Source organism: Anguilla rostrata, chromosome 3, assembly GCF_018555375.3.
Source record: "Anguilla rostrata isolate EN2019 chromosome 3, ASM1855537v3, whole genome shotgun sequence".
NCBI classification, from domain to species: domain Eukaryota; kingdom Metazoa; phylum Chordata; class Actinopteri; order Anguilliformes; family Anguillidae; genus Anguilla; species Anguilla rostrata.
The window spans coordinates 71,261,576-71,281,575 of NC_057935.1; the positions used below are offsets into that span (position 1 = coordinate 71,261,576).

At 48.0% G+C, this 20,000-nt stretch overlaps 1 protein-coding gene across 1 annotated transcript in view; it reads left to right on the top strand.

Annotated features, from left to right (window-relative positions):
- LOC135251828 (diacylglycerol kinase beta) overlaps nt 1-20,000 on the top strand; it is a 118,259-nt gene that overhangs the window by 4,365 nt on the left and 93,894 nt on the right. The window contains exon 3 of the mRNA XM_064329644.1: nt 19,061-19,357. Within this exon, the coding sequence (XP_064185714.1) occupies nt 19,291-19,357 (67 nt within the window). The 5' untranslated portion in view covers nt 19,061-19,290. The remainder of the gene's footprint in view (nt 1-19,060; nt 19,358-20,000) is intronic.

The following is a 20,000-nucleotide window of genomic DNA, read 5'->3' on the forward strand; positions in this document are numbered from 1 at the left end:
GTTTTTGAGGGAGACATATTTGTTATTGTTTTCTCAGATTAAAGAAATGCGTACTTCACTTTTTCGTTCCAGCGCCTACATTAAGTAATAGATAGGGGGTGAAGGACACATTCGTAATTGATCATTGTGACGTGATTCCTTGGGTGACATGGCTGGTCAAGGTCATTGACCTCAATGTCGTGTTGGAGTGGAATAAAATAAGGCCTTCAGACGAGCCAACATTCACACGGCGTTCCTCATGTTAAACAAAAACAAACAGTAAGCTCAAGAGATGATTTGTTTTTGTTTTTTCTTCTTCAAAGAGAACAACCCAAGATCCCTTTAAAGAGACGGCCAAGGGTTGATAGATCCCAGTAAAGAGACGTTTTTTTTCAGGGGCACGAAAAGTTTCACGTTGCGCTGTCATCGTAAACGAGCACGCTGAAGAGCGGAATGTAATTTTGCCCTCCCCCCCGTTCTGTTCTGGGATCTGTTTCCCCGCGCGGCTCAGAAGCGATGCTGTATCACGTCTTTCGCGCCTCCCCGTGTGTGTCTGTATTTCACCGTGTGAGTAAAACATGGATAAGCAGGACTGCGCTCTGCCAAGGCACAAACAGGCACCGAAACCCCCAACCCCAACAGCGACCCCCTGTCCTGTTTTGCTCGCAAAGATCGCTTCCTTTCAAACCCAATTCCAGTGCAAGTTGCGAATATTGAGACTGCACTGCAACAATTTCTGTTTAAAACACCTTAAAACACCTAAAAACACTTTTCTGGTTAGTCCTGCTGAATACTATCACCACTTCAGCTTCTGTTTGACGTGCAAAGATGGCCTTCTGTGTCTTTACGGAGTACGACAAATGATGGCGGCTTTTTAGAAATCTGTCCTTCGTGTTTTTTTTACGGTTTATTCCATCATTGTGGACGATACTTGCAGGTCTTTAAGTTGAGTGTATTTCACATGCTGCACATGGCCAAGTGTTCAGAGGGTCTGTATTTGGTGGGAATTGTTCAGTGTTAGACCTTACATTACAGGCATTTAGCAGATGCTCTTATCCCGAGCGACTTGCATTGCATCCATTTATACAGCTGGTTATATACTGAAGCAATGCCGGTCAAGTACCTTGCTCAAGGGTACATCGGCAGGGTCCTACCCAGGAATCGAACCTGCAACCTTTCGGTTACAAGCCCAGTTCCTTACCCACTACGCTACACTGTTAGTCCTGTGGTCCTTTCTGTGCCATGTCTTATTGCATTGGAGCCATTACAGACTGGCACCACCCTGGCATCTCCGTGTGGCATACCCCTGGCATGCATGTTCCATAGGGCACCGCAACATGTTCCCTGAAAAATGTGCATGGCACTCAGAAACGAATTAGAAAATAATTACAAGTTTCCTTGAAGTCCGTAGGTGTTTAGGAATACATCTCAGGAAGACAAAAAAAAAGTGCCTGGATGCTTGGAAATTAAATGTGAAAATAAGTTTCTTCGACATGATTTCAAATTGATTGAAAGCGTGAGAGAAAGGAGTCGATCCCACGGCTTCCTTCACGAACGTCCTTTTTGTGGTGTATTTACACAAAACGCGGAGAAGTGCGGCAATCAGCGACGCGCAGCCATAATCTGGTGGTGCGTGTCTGGCGTAAACAACGGCGAGTTTATCCAACGCTCCAATTGTGGCGGCGAGAGATTACACGCGTGAGAGACCCTCAGCTGTCCCCCCCTTTGAGGGCGGGTGATGAAATCCGAATGACTGCAGCGGTATGATGCATTGTTTTGTACGAGTAATACAGCTGGTTTTCATTGGCCATCACCGTTGTGCGTTGAGATGGGTGCGCTTGGCTTCCCAGTGGGGTCCCACGGAACGGTGGTCACGAACGGGCGCCCTGTTTCAGCGTTTCTCCTCTTAGTGCATGCTAAATTCGGTTTTTAAATGCACGCTCGGTGGTGTTAGACGTTATGCTAAATGACTGGTTGGACACGCCGGGCTCCTGTAAAGCGTGTTGTAAACCCTGCTGTTGTGATCGACTGTACACTTTTCCTGCTGATTCTGTGTCAGATACTTTGTGACTTTTTGTCCATAAACTTGAAACCGATCAATCACCAATTAGAAATCAATCCCCAATTAGACATAAAAGCTAAATAAATACCGCAGTGAAACTAACATTATTTGGTCGCGCTCGTCATAGTCTGTTGTCCTTGTGCCTGTGGCAGTTGATATTGAAACCCCATCTTACCAGAGCTGTTGTCAGTTTGCCCACCCCCCCCCCAACGGTTTCGGTTCTGTGTGGAAAAATAGTTCAACGCGAAGAAGCCCTTTTGTACGCGGTAGAAACCCCCGTTAACCCTTTAAGGTGTGAGGTCACAAACGTGCGATCGGAACGTTCTTAACTGAACATTCTAATGCTGATGTCACAATCGCTGTTGGGAATTGAAAGCAGTGGAGTTCCAGAAAACTGAGTTAGACTTTTGAATAAAAAATAAATAAAAAAACCGTTCCAAAAAAGCCTACTCTTCAAAGGGTTAAATACAGCCCCCCCCCACTTTAGGAAGGTGGCCACTCAGCCCTCCAGCGACCGGTGCCATGTGAGCGAGCCTGCCTTTGCCCCCACACTGCTCTCTGCGTTTTAAAACAAAATCCTGTTGCCATGACATCTGGCCATCTATAAATAACTTTCAGTATTTTAAAAAATTTTTATGCATCCCTCCCCTCCCCCCTGCCGCTCTTCCCCCCTCCCCTCCACCCTCCCCCACTCCAGAGAACAGAATAGAAACAGTCTGTGGTCTGAGCTCTTGTTTTCTCAGCTGAAGGGGAGGGGGGGGGGTATGTGGAGGGGGGGGGGGCGATGTGCAGGTCTAAATAAAGTTTTTCTTTTTCTCTTTACGCGGCAGACCCTCACGGTCACGGCTTTTTGAAGTCCAGATCCGGACGGCGATTATGGCCCCCAGTCAGTCAGATGAAAAGCCCTGATATCAGGCCTGAAGCGGGGGTGGGGGTGGGGGTGGGGGTGGGTCAGGGGTCTGGGGGAAGGGGGGGTGTAGGGTGGTGGGTGATGCGGAGTGGGGGGGTGGTGGTGGCGCACTGGGGAGGGCAAGTCAGGTGCCACTCTGTGGGCCTCAAAGAGACAATTATAACGCCCTATAACAACAAACACAGACGTGTCTTTGGGTGTGATGTCTTCTTTATGGTCTGTTGTATGCTTTTTTTTTTCTTTTCTTTTTTCTTTTTTACAGATTCCCGCTGCCAATAGCTCTCTGAAGTCTGAGGGTTATTATGTGCTCCTGTGACTGTAAAGGAAGGGTTATGAGGGAATCAATAAAAATTGTGCTGCTAAAAAAAAAAAACTGTTAGTGTGCCAAAAATCTGGGTTTGTCTGATCCCCCTGCTCCTAAATCCCCTCCCTCGCTGTCTCCTGTGCGCACTGGGCTTAGGTTTGTGTCTGGAAACCCTCGGGTTTGACAAGCTAGACCTGGAAGTTTTGGCCGTGCGCGGTTTTCGCTTCGTACCTGGTTTCGTTGGATTTCATGCCGTCGGTTTCCCGGTTTCGCGTGCGCTCATCTGGGCCAATGAGACCGTCCCAGAGAGTGGGGGCGGGGCCAGTTGTGTCATGCTGGGCGGCAGTGTAGTATAATGGATGAGGCGCTTGTCTTGTAACCGAAAGGTCGCAGGTTCGATTCCCAGGGTGGGCACTGCTGTTGTACCCTTGAGCAAAGTACTTAACCTGCACTGCTTCAGGACATATCCAGCTGTATAAATGGATGCAGTGTAAATGCTGTGTAGAATGTTGTGTAACATGTTGTGTAGAACATGTTGTGTTCTGCTAAATGCCTGCAATGTAATGTAATGTAATGCTACGGGCGTGTGGTGACCTCACCTCGTCCACCCGTATGTCCGTCACCACGGCGACAAAAATGATTGGCAGCGGACGTGGCTAGCGTAGCGGCACGGCTTGTTATGTAACAAACCCCGCATCGCGCGCGGTTGGGGTTCGAGACCAGACCGGTGACCTTTTCCCGCTCAAATCCTGACAGGAACCCCCCCCCCCCCCCCAGGTGCCCCGCTCATGGGCTAAGCACACCTGTCTCGAGCACACCTGCCTCGACTCAAAGGGGCCACATCGCTGTGTCCACGTTGACTTTTTTTCCCACAGTAATACTGGACCAAAACAGCGTGTGTAGCCTAGCGTGGGCTTAATCTCTGCTCGTGAACATAGCATGTGTCCTCACTGAGCAGAGCTATTGACTAACTTAATGGAATCTGAGAGAGAATAATGACAACACTATTGATGCGGTCTATCATATCAGTTTCTGTCTTTTTTTTTTATTTTATCATGTTTTCTGAAAAAAGTAGTAGTGCCCCAAAATGACAGTGCCATGCGTGCTCTACACTTCACGTTTTCTGAGTTTTATTTTCTCCAGGATATTTCAAAGTACCATTTAGATGGGAATTCATGGGAGGATCCCCGGTCCACAATAACCCCCCTGTTTGTGATCTCAAACAAATTTTTGGTATATTCTGTTATGCTAATTGTTCTTGCCACTTTAACAGTTTAACTGAGAAACTTATTCACTTCACAGTCATTTGAATTTTAACCTTTTGAAATGATACAAACAAAAAGAAGATGAATAACAATGAATTTGACTTTCATAGATTTGATTGCACATCAGAATAAAAGAAATTTTAAAAAAGCTGACTTTTTTGGGTTTTTAATCAAGTGCATCCATGTTACAGGGAGTTTAGTACTGAACTGCTGTTGCTCTGTAGTGTCACACCCACATTGACTGGACCGTTCAGGGCGGACTCCAGCCTTGTGGGCCGTGGTGGGGGTGGGTGGTGGGTTTATTTAGCAATCATGGATCAGAGGTGGAGTGTTGGGTATACCTGTTGATCGTACACCGGAGGGGAGGGGAGGGGGCTTTTGTTGCCCCGTCCCCCGCCAGTCCAATATTGCCTATATGGAGCCTATATCGCCCATCTCTAGAAGTGGCCTAGCCATGATCATCCCGAAGTTGAGGCTGGCACACTGGTCGTTGGCATCTTCTGTAGAGGCAGATCTTACAATGAGACCCCCCCCCCACAGGCTGATGTGATTGGCTGTACGCTCTTGCACATCTGTTAGAGAGCATGAACCATTTTTTTTCCTATCCCAGCATGCACTGCTGCCCAAAGTGCAGTCGACTTCCATATCCAAAGAAGACGAACAGCCCAGAAACGACCCCGTCCTCCTCTTGCTTAGCTGGACGTGGGAATGATTGGCCCCTATATATAGAGGTAATGCTCGCGGAAAGGGCGAGGTTAGGAAATTGTCAATTTGTTTTAAACACCTAATGACCGTGAACACTGAGCTGCTGTTCTGCATTTACTACATTCAGACGCTACGCTGTAGCTCGCCTGTGGCTGAAGGTGGTGGTTCCTGTTTTCAGGGGAAACAATAGCGTGATTCATTTTTTTTCACCCTGACCTACGTTTTTTCTGGAGACGAGCAGAGAGCATGGGGGGGAGGGGGGGAGGGGGGGGGTCCTACGGGGATTGCTTTGTTTTTTGCGGGTTTTTGCTGACACTTTCTCACTTCTCAAAATGTGGCTTCGGGGCTCTTGTTTTCGATTCTGCTTTAGTGTAAGGTGACCTTACGCTGCACTGCTTATCTGGTCACTAACGGGTCATGTTGTTAGTCAATTGACGGCAGCTAGGGGGCAGTCCTGAGGCAGCTGCTGGTGGGGAGGGGGGGGGGTGGTGGGTGAGGGTTTGAGTTCATTCCAGGTACATGAGCCCCCCCCAGGCTATTTATTCACATTTATTTATATTTATTCATTCTTGATTGCGCCATTTTAGCTTTTCCTCACCGTTAGCAAGAATGCTAGCGTTTTAAAGAGTGGTGGTGAGAATGGCTGCATTGTGGCGGTCCAGGCTACGTAGCCTTAAGCGCCCAGCCGCCACCATACTGCATGGCGTAAGCAACGTGGAATATTACAGCCTTTGCATTACCATTATTTACAGGGCCCGTTTGCTCAGCAGTGCCCCTAGTGGTGCACGTCGAACATGCAGTGCTGAGTTCAATGGAGTGGCTGTGGTTTAGGGTGCCCGCTCAAGGTTCGAACCTTCAGCCCTGGGACCAGGTCCAGGTTCCCTGGGTAAAAATCCTGTCCTGCTACCGTACCATGTGCTCGTGGTGTAGTGGGCTGGATGATTCGGTACATATCTCCCCTTGTTTATTAATAGAAGCTAACTCATGTAGGGCCACCCCCCCCCCCACCCCTATCCCCGCCCAAGGTCATTACAACTCTGATTCCACGTGCTGATTCGACAGATAAAATTTGGCAGAACCCCGAAAGTTGGTTTCTGTTGTGTACTTCGCCGCGCAGTGACATACTGCCACCCCCCCACCCCCCACCACCCACCACCAACCTCCCTGTTGCCAGGGCTGAGATTTATGGGAAATTACTGCTGGCTGGACGGGAGGTGGGGGGTAATGGCTGCTAATAATAGAAGGGAGCGATGAAAGAATCCCAGATGTTGGACGCGGCCGAGCCTCCAGTCTGCATCTGCGTCTGCGTCTGCGTCACCGTCTGCGTGCGGTTTTTTTCCATTGCGCCTGAATTCGCTTTTTTTTTTTTTTAAAAAAGGAGGCTAGCCTGGACAATAGCGGCTGTGGTCCGCGATGATCCACGCAGGCCTGTTCTTAGAAAACCCTGTGTGTGGAGCCTGCCTGTTTTTCCTGGATCGTTTGTCTCGGAAAGAAACTCCGACAGAGCGTATTTCACCCCGGTAGAGAACATCTGATTCGTCTCAGGGGAGTTAAATTAAAACTCAGCGTTTTACTGCGGTCCTAAATCCGCCTGTGCCTGGGCTCCGGTGGCACGTTCTGCGCGACGCTGTCTGACGCTTGCCCTTTTTGCTCGAGGTTTCCGGTTTCTCTCGCGCACTGAGGACCGGGTTTTGCACGCTCAGGCGCTCCAGGGCTGTGTTGTCAGGGCTCGCAGTGGAGCGCAGCAGACCGCCTGGCTCGTATGAATAACTGCCATTTTTCTCCAGTGTTTTGCTACTTGTTTTAAGCTGTAGGCCTGCTCCCCGTACTGCAGTTCTCCCTCCAACACCCTCCCCCCAGTCCACAACTGAACCCCCCCCCCCCAATGTTCTACGAACCCCAATATTTTTCTTACTTCTCGTATGGTCATCCTAATGCTAGTCCTAAGTTTCTACACTTCAAACTCTGTGTATTGTACAACATGGATGACAAACGCAGCTTCCGCACACACACACACACACACGCACACACGCACGCACGCACGCTCACACGCTCACACACACATAAACACACACACACGCATGCATGCACACACACACGCATACACACACACACACACACACACACACACACCGCACACTCACAGACACCTGGTTATGAGTGCTCAGTTGTTTGTCGCTTGATTAGCTCTTGAATATTCAGTGACTCACTGATGTGAAACAATAAGGGCTTTCCTGCAAATAGGCAATTCAGTCAAATCAGAGACTGAAGGCACATTATCGCCTGAACTATGAAGTCTCTCAACTGATGTGTCATAGAGGGAGCAGATAAAGCTTTATGAATAGAAGACCTTTTGCACTCCGTAGTGAGGATGATGAATGAGGTGGAAGTCTAGAGTAATGCTTAGGAGAAAATAAATTCAGGATTTAAAGACCCCAGGTTGAGCACTGGCATTGTACGTTGGAGCCTGACACTTAGCTGAAAATCCTTCTGTAAATATCTGGCTGAATAAATGTATGTGTTAGTTAGCTGTGCTAATAAACTTGGATTATGAAGAGTGTGAGCCATGCAAATAAATAAAATGTGAGCTAACGCTCAGTTGATCTCCCTAATAACAGAAAGTACTGTAAGCAAGGGGCTCTTTGAGAATGTAAGCCATGGACTCCGTGGAACACACCCTCGATATGGGTAAACGGGGCGTCACTGAGTATCCGATTGGCTGAACAGGCCTGTGACAGACTGTGAGTGGGTGCTGTGATTGGATGAGCAAGCCTGATGTCATACAACACCTCCTGCTCTAAATCATACGTCAATTTACTCAGATGTGTTCACTGTAGGATTCTTATTGAATGTTATTCAAAATCTGCTGTAAATCTTTCAAGCTTAGATTCGCGTATTATAATTTTTATATTTGGATATGTGTGCCACGCCTTGGATGTATGCAATATATTCTGAGGCAGAAATTGGTTCTGAGTCAACAGGCAAATGCTTACTGACTCAATAATTCATGACGGCAAAATACTTCAATCGGGGAACGGCAAGACACAATTTAGCTTGGCAAGGATAAGAGGTCAAGCTGATTTTATTGGAAATTAGATTTTTTTTAAATGGATGCTTATCGATAAAAATATAGCTTAATTTAATTTTGATTTACTGTGCATAAGAGAAGGGGATGAAATGGGACAGCATGTGTAGGCATTTTAGGAATCGCTTAGGAGTCCTGTAATTCTTGAGTTTCCGGAACTTTCTCAACGTTCCCTCTCGTCTGCTTCATTTTGGCGGCCTACACAGAGGCAGAGGTGAACAGTTTGGAGTTTGTCCAATCAGGAGCGTTCCCGCCAAAGCAAACAGTGCGAGCCAATCAATGAGTTTTCATTTAGTAGTATGCAAATGAGGTTTGTGACAGTCACGACCCTTCCTTCCCTGTTCAGTTTTCTGTTCTCTGTTCCAAATAGTCAGGCAGATAACGGGAAATGTTCATTTCACTGTTATGTTCCCTGGCCATGAAATCACAACTGAATAAATTTAAAGACTTCATAAATGATTATATACTGGATGAGTGCCATTGATTTGGATTTTAAAGATGTTGTTTCACAGCTCATAGTAAGAGTTGGTAGATTGGAAAAAAAAACTGATAAAAAAAGACATTTTGTATGACTTTTTATTTGTATATTCTTTATGATATATTGTGCTGTAATTCTGCACATGGTATTTTGTGTCATGCATGGTTTGTGTATGCACCAGCTAGCTTTTTTTTGCTGTTGCTCTGTGGAATATGAGGCCAGAAAACACTTCTTTCACCTCAGAGGGATGACCTGGTAATATATAAATTAAATTGTGTGATAACTAACTAAATTCCCCCCTGGCACAAAGTTCGGCCAACTATGCCAGATGTCCTTGGAATAGCTGCTAGTGACATAAGGCTTGTGGGTTTAAATCTCAGGTTGAGGGAGGGCTGGTTAAAGTTGAGTAGAGTTTTTTCTTATCTGGGTTACTTACACACTAACAGCGCTTGAGGTGCCTGGCATGAACAAAAATGCCTTTTTGGAAACAGAAAGCACCGATCCACAGATGTTTCTGTCAGGGTGGTTTTAGTAGAAGAACCGGAACAAGACTGCTAAGTGCACTGCTGTGTGTAGAGCTGTTGAAACTGAAAAGCCCCCCCAGCAGAAACCAAAAGAATGAAGAAACTTGTGTCCTACCTGTGTGTGTGTGTGTGTGTGTGTGTGTGTATGTATGTGTGTGTGTGAGTGCATGTGTGCGTGCGTGCGTGCGTGTGTATGTGAATGTGTGAGTGTGTGTGTGTGTGTGTGTGTGTGTGTGAGTGTGTGAGTGTGTGAGTGTGTGAGTGCGTGAGTGTGTGTGTGAGTGAGTGTGTGTGTGAGTGCGTGAGTGCGTGAGTGCGTGAGTGTGTGTGTGTGTGTGTGAGTGTGTGTGAGTGTGTGTGTGCGTGCGTGCGTGCGTGCGTGAGTGCGTGTGCGTGAGTGCGTGCGTGCGTGAGTGCGTGTGCGTGAGTGTGCATGTGTGTGTGTATGTGTGTGTGTGTGTGATTGTGTGTATGTGTGTATGTGAGTGCGTGCGTGCATGTGTGTGTGTGTGTGTGTGTGTGAGTGTGTGTGTGTGTGTGTGTGTGCATATGTGTGCGCGTGTGTGTGTGTGTGAGTGTGTGAGTGCGTGCGTGCGTGTGTGTGTGTGTGAGTGTGTGTGTGTGTGTGTATGTGTGTGTGTATGTGAGTGTGTGTGTGTGTATGTGTGTATGTGAGTGCGTGCGTGCATGTGTGTGTGTGTGTGTGTGTGTGTGTGAGTGTGTGTGTGTGTGTGTGTGTGTGTGTGCATGTGTGTGCGCGTGTGTGTGTGTGAGTGTGTGAGAAGGATGAGAATGGTGAGAAGGATAATGCTTATCAGGATATGTCCCTGTGCTGTGTGGAAACACAGCCCCATTTTACATTCGGTCCTGTCGGGATCAGTAGGCGCTTTGTTTCACAGATACGCAGATCCAGTGATTTCCTGTACATTATACAGTGGGGCTTTTTTTTTACAGCCAGACCACACCCCTTGAGTCCATTGCTTGTTGTAGGCTGACAGCTCAAAAAAAAATTGCTGGGTTGGGGGGTGGGGGGTGGGTGATGGGGGGTTGGGGGTCATGGGACGTCTAGGGTGGAGGTGCGGAGTGCGACGTGTGCGTTTTGCATCCCACGATAAACGGCGGCCAATCATGAGGCAAAAGTAACGATGTCGCCGACGGCCGTTTCCACGGCGATCCGCCAGCGGAACGGCCTTGAGCCGTTGTCGCGGGAGCCGCCGCCGCTGTTTCGGCCGCTCTACGGTTTACCGCGGCCGGCCGCGCGGGTTGACCTCCGACCCCGCCGTCGGCGCTGACCCGTAATAGGGCTGTCGGAGTGGGAGTTGCTCGCCGCTCCCTGTCTCTTCCGCGTTTGCGCGCCGCTCCCTGTCTCTTCCGCGTTTGCTCGCCGCTCCCTGTCTCTCCCGCGCGTCGCGGCTCCCTGTCTCTCCCGCGTTTGCGCGCCGCTCCCTGTCTCTCCCGCGTTTGCGCGCCGCTCCCTGTCTCTCCCGCGTTTGCTCGCCGCTCCCTGTCTCTCCGGCGCGTCGCGGCTACGCTGTCGCATCGGGCGATTCGCCGCGGCCCCGGGCCAGTTAACTCGGCCCATGCATCACAGCGGCCCGTCTGGCAGCGGAATTACACCGCGCTAATTAGAAAGCGAGGGACACGACTTATTTACATTTACCCCCCCCCCCCTCACCCTCCACCCCCCCCCTCGCCCTCCCACCCCCCCCCCCCTCACCCCCCCCCCCCCCCCCCCGAAGGGGCTCATCCACAAGGCGCACGTGGCAAGGACATCCCGACAGCAGGTGATCTGTTCCGTCTGTAACGACGGAAATTTACCCTCTGAAGAGCACTAGGTTTTTTTCCTGAACGATTAAAAAAAATTTTTTTTCTTCTAAATTGTCAGTGTTCTAGAACTCCGTTTGTCTTTCGGTCACCGGTAGCGATTGTTACATCAGCGTTAGAATGTTCACGTGGGAACATTCTGATCTCGTCTTTGTGACCTCACGCCTCGAAGTGTTGAAAGGTCACCGGCCGTGGGGCTCTGGAACGAAGAAATGTGAAATGTGCACAGAGAGGATGAAGAAAGTTCGGAGAACCTCGCTCTCTTAGGATCTTGCTCACATGGTATTCGGTGGAACTGCAGTTTCTGACGGACTGTAGTGCTTGATGCCAGCGTGTTATTGTCAGGTACAAATAGACTCTCCCTACATCGTTAGATCACACCCATCGATTTTGGATTTTGCCTTCGCTGCAGTGATTTCTTTACATTGTCTCATAAACTACTGAAACCAGGTGGAAATTGCCAAGCAATGATCCAGCAGTCTTTTTTTATCTTCCAGGTCCCTTTAAGCACCTAACAAGTGGAGAGGAGTTTTACTGGTGCTGTAAAGAGAGTCATTTCAGTAAGGTGCTCTAGCCTTTAGGACAAAAACCGCATGTGATGATTCTTTAATGTATAGTGGCATGCAGACAGCGGAAAAGCATCATATTTTGAATGCAGCAGATCCTGCACCATGTAGCCATTTCACTGTTATAGGCAGTAAATATATGGAAGAGATATACAAAAGTCTGCACATCAGCTATAAATTTAACGGTAATTGAACTGGCCAAAAGACGACTTCATTTTATGTGCAATTTATTCTCCTATGATTCGGGACCTAGTGATCAATCATTCCGATAACTGGGGATGATCACACGTCGTAGTTTGAGTAAGCACGAACGCGCAGATGGCTGCGGAGTCGCGCGAGCTCTGGGGAGAACGCGAGCGTTCTGCTTCCTGTCTGAAAGGGGCTCGATGGCGTAAAGCTACGGCTGATTGGCCAGCAGCAGCAGGCTGCGAGTAGAGGGTGAAGCGTTTGGGGAGCGGCGCCCTTCGCCGCTGCTGGGGAGCCGCGCACGGGGCTAACGGGCGCTGCTGACGTCACTCTGCTGGAGACGGGGGGGGGGGGGGCAGGGGGGGGGGTAGCTCTGTTACATCTCTGTCAATGTGCTGGTGAGTCATCACAGGTCTCCTCCCCCCTTCTCAAAGACTCTCTCTCTCTGTCTCTCTCTTTTTCGTGCTCGCTCTCTCTCATACACACACAGACACACGCACACACGCACATGCAAACACGTACACACATACACATGGACGCACACACACACACACACATACACACGCACACGTACATACAGACTCAATCACACAGCCCCATCCCTCCTGACCTGCCAGCCCCCCCCCCCTCCCCCCTCCTTCCCCCTCTGTCTCCTTGCAGCATGCGCTTGTGACGTCAGGTTGCCAGGCAACCTCTCAAGCAAACAGAATCCCTCTCCGTTGAAGAGGGGAGGCCCCTGTCCCGTTGTTCTGCACGTGCCCAGAACATCCGCAGCCCCCCCCCTCCTCACCCCACCCCACCCTCACCCCGCACACAAACACTATCACCCCCTTCTCCTTCAGATAACATTGATTAATTCAGGCCCTATGCACACTGACTCCAGACCAGTTTGCGCTCATAAACATAACGGTCAGTTTCTAAATCAGGGGTGTGTGTGAGCTGGTCTGGGATCAGCCGTTTGGGGACGGGGAGTACCAGTGACGCCATACACTTCCAACCAGATCAGATCAGATCAGATCAGGAAGGGCTGTCCTGACGACCAGCCTGCTCCCCCCGCCCCCCGCCCATGCTCCCCCCCGCATCTCTTATCTCTGAGCGCGCTCATAACAGTGTCCCCATTCCTGTTATCGCACGCCGCCTGCGGTCTCCCGTGTCGTCTGGCAACCAGGAGGGGGCTGACACACTGGGGGGGGGGGGGGGGGGCGGGGGGGGTGGGGTTGGGAGGGGAGGAAGGCTCACACGATTACACTCTGCTGCTTGTGAAACCTGCGATGAATGAACCTGCAGCTCCAGCGTTCCCATCCCTGCGACAGCCATTTAGGAAAGGGGGGGGGGAAGTATTAGTGCCAATTAGCACAAATTTTTTTGTTTCTGTTCGCTTGTTGTTTCTCGGTTCAGGAGAGAGATGGGCTGTTATTTTCTGCTGGAATCCCAGCCCCCCCCCCCCTTCCCGATCCTCAGGTCGTGACGGTCGGCTCCGCCGCCCCTCCCCCGCTGCTCTGCCTCCGCTGCTCGTTTTTCCGTCTCAGTCGCGCCGCCGCTGACGTTTGACGGCGGGGCGATGACGCGGGCTCTTAGGCTCCGCCTCCATCGGAACACCGTAACGGGCGGAGGTTCCTGCTCTCGCGCAAAAAATTAAAAAAATCTTAATTTTCCCGAAAAAAAATGTCAAATCACGTCACCTTACGAACTGCAATCAAAAATAATAATAATAAAATTCAATTATGAAGGACATTTTAAAATCATGAATTTTCATTCAGGGCATTACTGCATACGCATACTCCCTTAGACTGATTTACAATCCAATTTTAATGCCAGGCTCTAACCGGCCTCATACGATTAAGTCTGTGAATATTAAAAGATAAATGCTGCGGTATTAAATCTCTGTTTGACACATGTACTGTATTTCTAATTTGCTCTGTATGAAGGTGACCATGTTACACTGTAGATTATTTTGACGTATTTCTCTTCACACTTAATGTGCACTGATTTGTGTTGCAACGTATTTGCTGACTCCTCTGTCTTTTTAATGTAATTCCTCTCCTGGATCAATTTAGACAGGGAACGAAATAGATTGGCCATTTTTCCTTTGATTTTAGGAAAGTGCATTATTCACTGGGGTTAACAGTAATTTCAAACGTAGTTTATTGGAACACACACGATGGTGTGTGTGCGTGTGTGTGCATGTTTGTGTGTATGTGTATGCACATGTGTTTTTGGATTTGCTTACATGCATGGATGTGTGCGCATGTGCGTGTGTGTATTTGTGTGTGTATTTGTATGTGTGTGTGCATGAATGTTTGTGTGTGTGTGTGTGTGCCTGTGTGTGCTTCATTGTGCTTGTTGGGTGGAGGTGGGCACTGCTGGTTTTTTTAATGTAGACTTTATCATTGTAAAACATTTGGATAAAGATGATACTATCATTTCATTATTTCGTACTTCAAATGAGCAACATTAGCCCTTCAGAATGATCCTTGTCACTGTGAAGTGGGCTTGTTTGTGTTCAGACTGCGGGGGGGTTTCCCCGTGACGAGCTCCGAGGTCATCGTGTGAGTCATACCCACCGGACAGCGGCAGACCGCTGTCTGTTAGCCGGGAAGCCGAAACGTGACGTGCTGTCGCAGGCACGCCCGCAGTCTGCAGCTCACCGAGCCGAACCAGAATCTCAGCATTGACCCGTGGGATCAAAATATAACAATCCCACAATGCCATGTGAGAATGTAATTAGCTACATTATGTATACACCAATGTGTGTGTCCAATGCTTGTTCCGTTCATATTATTAGCTTATTTTGTGTATGTGAACATGGCTTTAGATAACTCTGTTATTGCCACTGTGGTTGAGATAAAATAACTGCTTTTCACTAATTCAAAACTAATGAAAAAATTTTGAATATACCTGATAGGGCCTACTGTTTTTTTCCCATTTAAAGTACTTTGTAAAATTATTAATTTTTTAAACTGCCACCCCTTTCTGATGAAGTGTTTGGTTATCCCTGTGCTAACAGATGTCTCGTTTAAGTCAAATTATTATTATTTTTCTGGGTGTTGCCTACAGAATGTTTTTATTGAATATTCACCAATGCATTCATTGGGGCATCATGATTGCGAAACCTTAGGCTGTTTGCAAAAAAAGTAGCTCAACCAGGGACTCTTAATTGCTTCAATTACAAGCCGTATCTGGCCAAAATAAACAAATAAATGAAACAAGACGAATGTAGACAATTTCACAGACTCAACCAGACGAACGTCAGAACATTTTACGACTTCCATACGTCTTCTAGCATTCCAGTGAGCGAGGGGATTTGAAAGGGGACATTGATTTTAAAGGTGAAGTAATGGGACGATCGGGCATTGCACATGAACATGTCCGCTGGTGCGTGTCCAGCTGCTCAAATTAAGCCGGCGAGATTTATCGCCGCACTTAATTCGAGAAAATGTCAAGGCCTAACGGCCGGGGGGAGTGTATCGATTCGACTTAGGGTCCCGCAGGAGAAGGAGTTACACTGCCCGTAAAAATAAAAGAGAGAAGTGACACCTGGACTGTTAGAAGGGCAGATTTATACCTCTCAGCTTTGAAAGGGTGCGCGGTGGCATAACTGCAGGATCTCTGAGGGGTTGTTCAGCGCTGTCATTGAGAGCTATCGTTGAGCGCTAACGTTAAGCATTGTCATTGAGCGCTAAAGTTGAGCGCTATCATTGAGCGCTTGTGTTAAGAATTGTCATTGAGCGCTGTCGTTGAGCGCTAACATTAAGTGCTAACATTGAGCGCTATCATTGAGGGCTAACATTGAGCGCTAATGTCTCCCTTGGCCTCCTTGGTTCACAGATCCATCCGGTCACTCCATCGATTAGCCTGTAGGCGCCTGGGGTGGATTTACGCCATGTCTGTGAGTGTCTGTGTTTTACGGGCCTGGGCAGGGTGAGGCGTGACCTGGGGGAGGCAACGGCGACAGGCAGCCGCCATGGCAACCTGCACCCCCGCCCCTCGCCACCCCCCTCCTCAGTCCGCGATTTACTGCACGACATTCAGAAAATTTACTCTTTTAAAAATGTGTTTCGTCTTTCGGCTTTTTCAGCTGTACTGGAAAAGACAGCACAGAGAGACCGAAAGAATGGGAGTGAGAGAGAGGGAGAGACGTGGCCGTGTGTTACATTACATTGCATTACAGGCATTTAGCAGACGCTCTTATCCAGAGCGACTTACACAACTTTTACATAGCATTTTACATTGTATCCATTTATACAGCTGGATATATACTGAAGCAATTTTGGTTAAGTACCTTGCTCAAGGGTACAACGGCAGTGTCCTACCCGGGGATCGAACCTGCGACCTTTCAGTTACAAGTCATTACCCATTGTGCTACACTCCGTCCTTGTGAACCACAGACATCGCAGCTGGTAATGAACATGTGGTCAGTGTTCTACAGGCTACGCCGCAAGAAGCAATGCTGGAAATACATGTATTATTTAACTGTCTAAGTGATAACAGGAAGCAGATGTGTTGGTTGATACAGTTATATTGGATGAAATGTGTTATGTCTTTATTTTTTTTAACCAGCTTAAATGTGTAACTCACACATTGAGACTAAATTTAATGTTGCTTTTGTTTCGTATGTTGTAGACATAGATTGCAATGGAATCTATAAATCGGAGAGTTTGAGAAAATTCCCTCAACTGTTCTGGAAGGAACACAAACGTACCTCTGCTGAACCTTAGTAGCCGTGTTTACTGTTGTCTTATAACGGCAACTCTTTTCAGTTCCGGAAACACACACCCAAACTTATTTTGCGCTGAGATGTATTATACCTAATCTTATTTACCGGTTGGCGAAATGCTGTAAGTATATGCATTAAATACATTTAAATGCATTACAATAGACGAAAGGAAGGTGGGTGGTACAGTATGATTCATTTGAATCTAGAACTTAATGAAATTACTACTGATATACTCGTTGTATAATAGAAAAGAGGAAGGAGAGAACAATGGTGAGAGGATATTTGGTACAGGAAGAGGGCTTATAATGGGTTACTGATTTGCGGGGAAAGAAACTGCTCTCGGCTCAATTTTCTCTCATCTGGGTGAAAGAAATTCAACAAGAAGCAGCGATATTTAATCACCGGTGAGCACATTATGAAGCAACAACAAAAAAAAAATCTTTTCCACGTTTGTAATGGTGACTACGACAGGCTGCCGTAGGAAGGCAGGGGAGCATATTATCCAATCAGCTCCTTGGAGATGGCCTGATAAGGGTCACGGTTGATCGCTTCGTGGAGGGGGGGGAGTCTGTCGTGATGTCGTTTTTAATGGACAGAGACCTGATTAAAATGGGCCGGGTCACACGATGGATCCGGTGATGTCCTTCTGGTGACGTCGTCTGTTCTCGAGACGTGCTTGCCGTTCACCAGTCATGATCAAGAGCGGTGAGAATAGCCTACAAATGGTCCCCATTAACTGTCCTAATTAACGGACAGTGGTTTGCTGGATTTGTTCATCAATAATTACCAACAGGGCCCTGTATATATCTGTCCATGTAACAATATTCTGTGCAACTTTTTTTATGATATGTTTATTCATTCTATGATCATTATGTTGTACAGCTCTTTGTACCTATGTTTGTATAAGTGCTATGTAAATAAAGTTATATATTATGATGATGATGATGATGATGATAATAATATGTTTTTGTTTTTTGGGAGCCTCTCCAGTCTTTTCTTTATCTCTTCAGAAATAAATCAGATTCTTTTTTTTCTGTGTTGCTTCTCCTAGACCGCCTGAGGACAAATTAAGAGCAAGGGCATAGACAATCTAAGACAAATCATGGACACTTTGAGAAGAATAAGAAATGTAGGAGTTTTCACACACGCGCACGAGCACACACACACACACACACACACATGCACACACACACACACATGCACACACAAACATGCACTCACACACAAACAGACACACACACACGCACGCACACACACACGCTCACACTCACGCACATCCACATACACACATACACACATTTCGCTTATAGATTTATCCCGGGGTGTCCCTGGATCTTGCTGTTATTAATTTCAGACTAATAAAAAGCGGTGAAGTGAGAGTAAATGGAGAACATTGCAGGAGCCCATGTTGTTATCTTAGCGAGGAAAGCAAAGGGGTTTTTTTTTCTTCTGAGGAGCGCAATTTGAGAAGTACGTGAAAATAAATCTCACATGGGTGTTGAATAGAACTTGTTTTTGTCTGGGAGATGTGAATGGGATAAGGAAGAGGTTTTATATTGAGTTTGCCTTTCGTCTGGCAGCTGAAGCGTACAGCTGTTATTGCGAATGCAGTTCACAGCGATGTCCCCGTCACACGTCTGCCATTTGGTAAATGGTCTGCATTTATATAGCGCTTTTATCCAAAGCGCTTTACAATTGATGTCTCTCATTCGCCAGAGCAGTTAGGGGTTAGGGGTTAGGTGTCTTGCTCAAGGACACTTCGACATGCCCAGGGCGGGGGTTTGAACCGGCAACCCTCCGACTGCCAGACAATCGGTCTTACCTCCTGAGCTATGTCGCCCCTTTTCCTCAATTACGGTTGGTTTTTTTAAAAAGATTTTTTGTTTTTTTACACATTTTAAATATTTACTTTGTTTTTTTTTTTTTCCAACTCGTAGAACTGCTTTCTCTTTGTGCCTGCGTTGTCACTCACAGTGCGATGCCATGGTGAAAACAGGTATTGATTCTCAAACGGAGCGTGTGTCGCTGCACAGCAAGACGTTCGATTTTCTGTCCGACCGTAACGTCCAGCCATGTTAACGTTCATGTCAGTGGTGTTTAATTTTTAAAGTACAGAAACCCTGCGCCGTACGAGCGTTAAACGCTCTTTCTTTCGCCTGCAGTTGGCCAATGAAATGAATCCAAGGAGAGGATGTAGCGGGCGGTTCATTCATTTTACGGGACTGAACAAATCTAATTTCCGCTAAGCATCACCAACGATTTGGTCCCTTTTCAACAGCCATCAAAATTAAATTTCTTATGACTTTTTGTTTTTGATAGGACTTTAACAAACTTAAATCCCTGCAGAGGAAAAATATCCTGGTTTACTGTGGCAGAGAATCTAAAATGAATGGCACACAATTGTGGCCCAGTAAACATCTCTCTCTCTCTTCTCTCTCTCTCTCTCTCTCCACAGACAGGAAGCTGTGTGGGTGTGGCATAACTGATCAGGGATCAGAGTAAAGGCCTTGTGGGAGGTGACCCCTGACATCGGAGGATTAGGGGGCTCCGCGTCCTGCCCCCACACTCCCCTCTCCCCCTGCTCGCAGGGCGGCTCTGGGACGATGCTGACCCCCCCCTCCAGCTCCGGTTTGAACCGCACCCAGGGATAACCAGCACCCCTCCGCCGCCACGCCGCCCGCCATCATGGGGGACGGGAGCTGGGTGTGCCTGAGCCCCGCCGAGTTCAGCCAGCTGCAGCAGTACAGCGAGTGTGAGTACCCATAATGCCCTGCGTACCCATAATGCCCTGCTGCACCAGTACAGCGAGAGTGAGTACCCATAATGCCCTGCTGCAGCAGTACAGCGAGTGTGAGTACCCATAATGCCTTGCTGCAGCAGTACAGCGAGTGTGAGTACCCATAATGCCCTGCTGCAGCAGTACAGCGAGTGTGAGTACCCATAATGCCCTGCTGCAGCAGTACAGCGAGTGTGAATACCCATAATGCCCTGCTGCAGCAGTACAGTGAGTGTGAGTACCCATAATGCCCTGCTGCAGCAGTACAGCGAGTGTGAGTACCCACAATGCCCTGCTGCAGCAGTACAGCGAGTGTGAGTACCCACAATGCCCTGCTGCAGCAGTACAGCGAGTGTGGTACCCACAATCGCCGCTGCAGCAGTACAGCGAGTGTGAGTACCCACAATGCCCTGCTGCAGCAGTACAGCGAGTGTGAGTACCCATAATGCCCTGCTGCAGCAGTACAGCGAGTGTGAGTACCCATAATGCCCTGCTGCAGCAGTACAGCGAGTGTGAGTACCCATAATGCCCTGCTGCAGCAGTACAGCGAGTGTGAGTACCCATAATGCCCTACTGCAGCAGTACAGCGAGTGTGAGTACCCACAATCCCCTGCTCCAG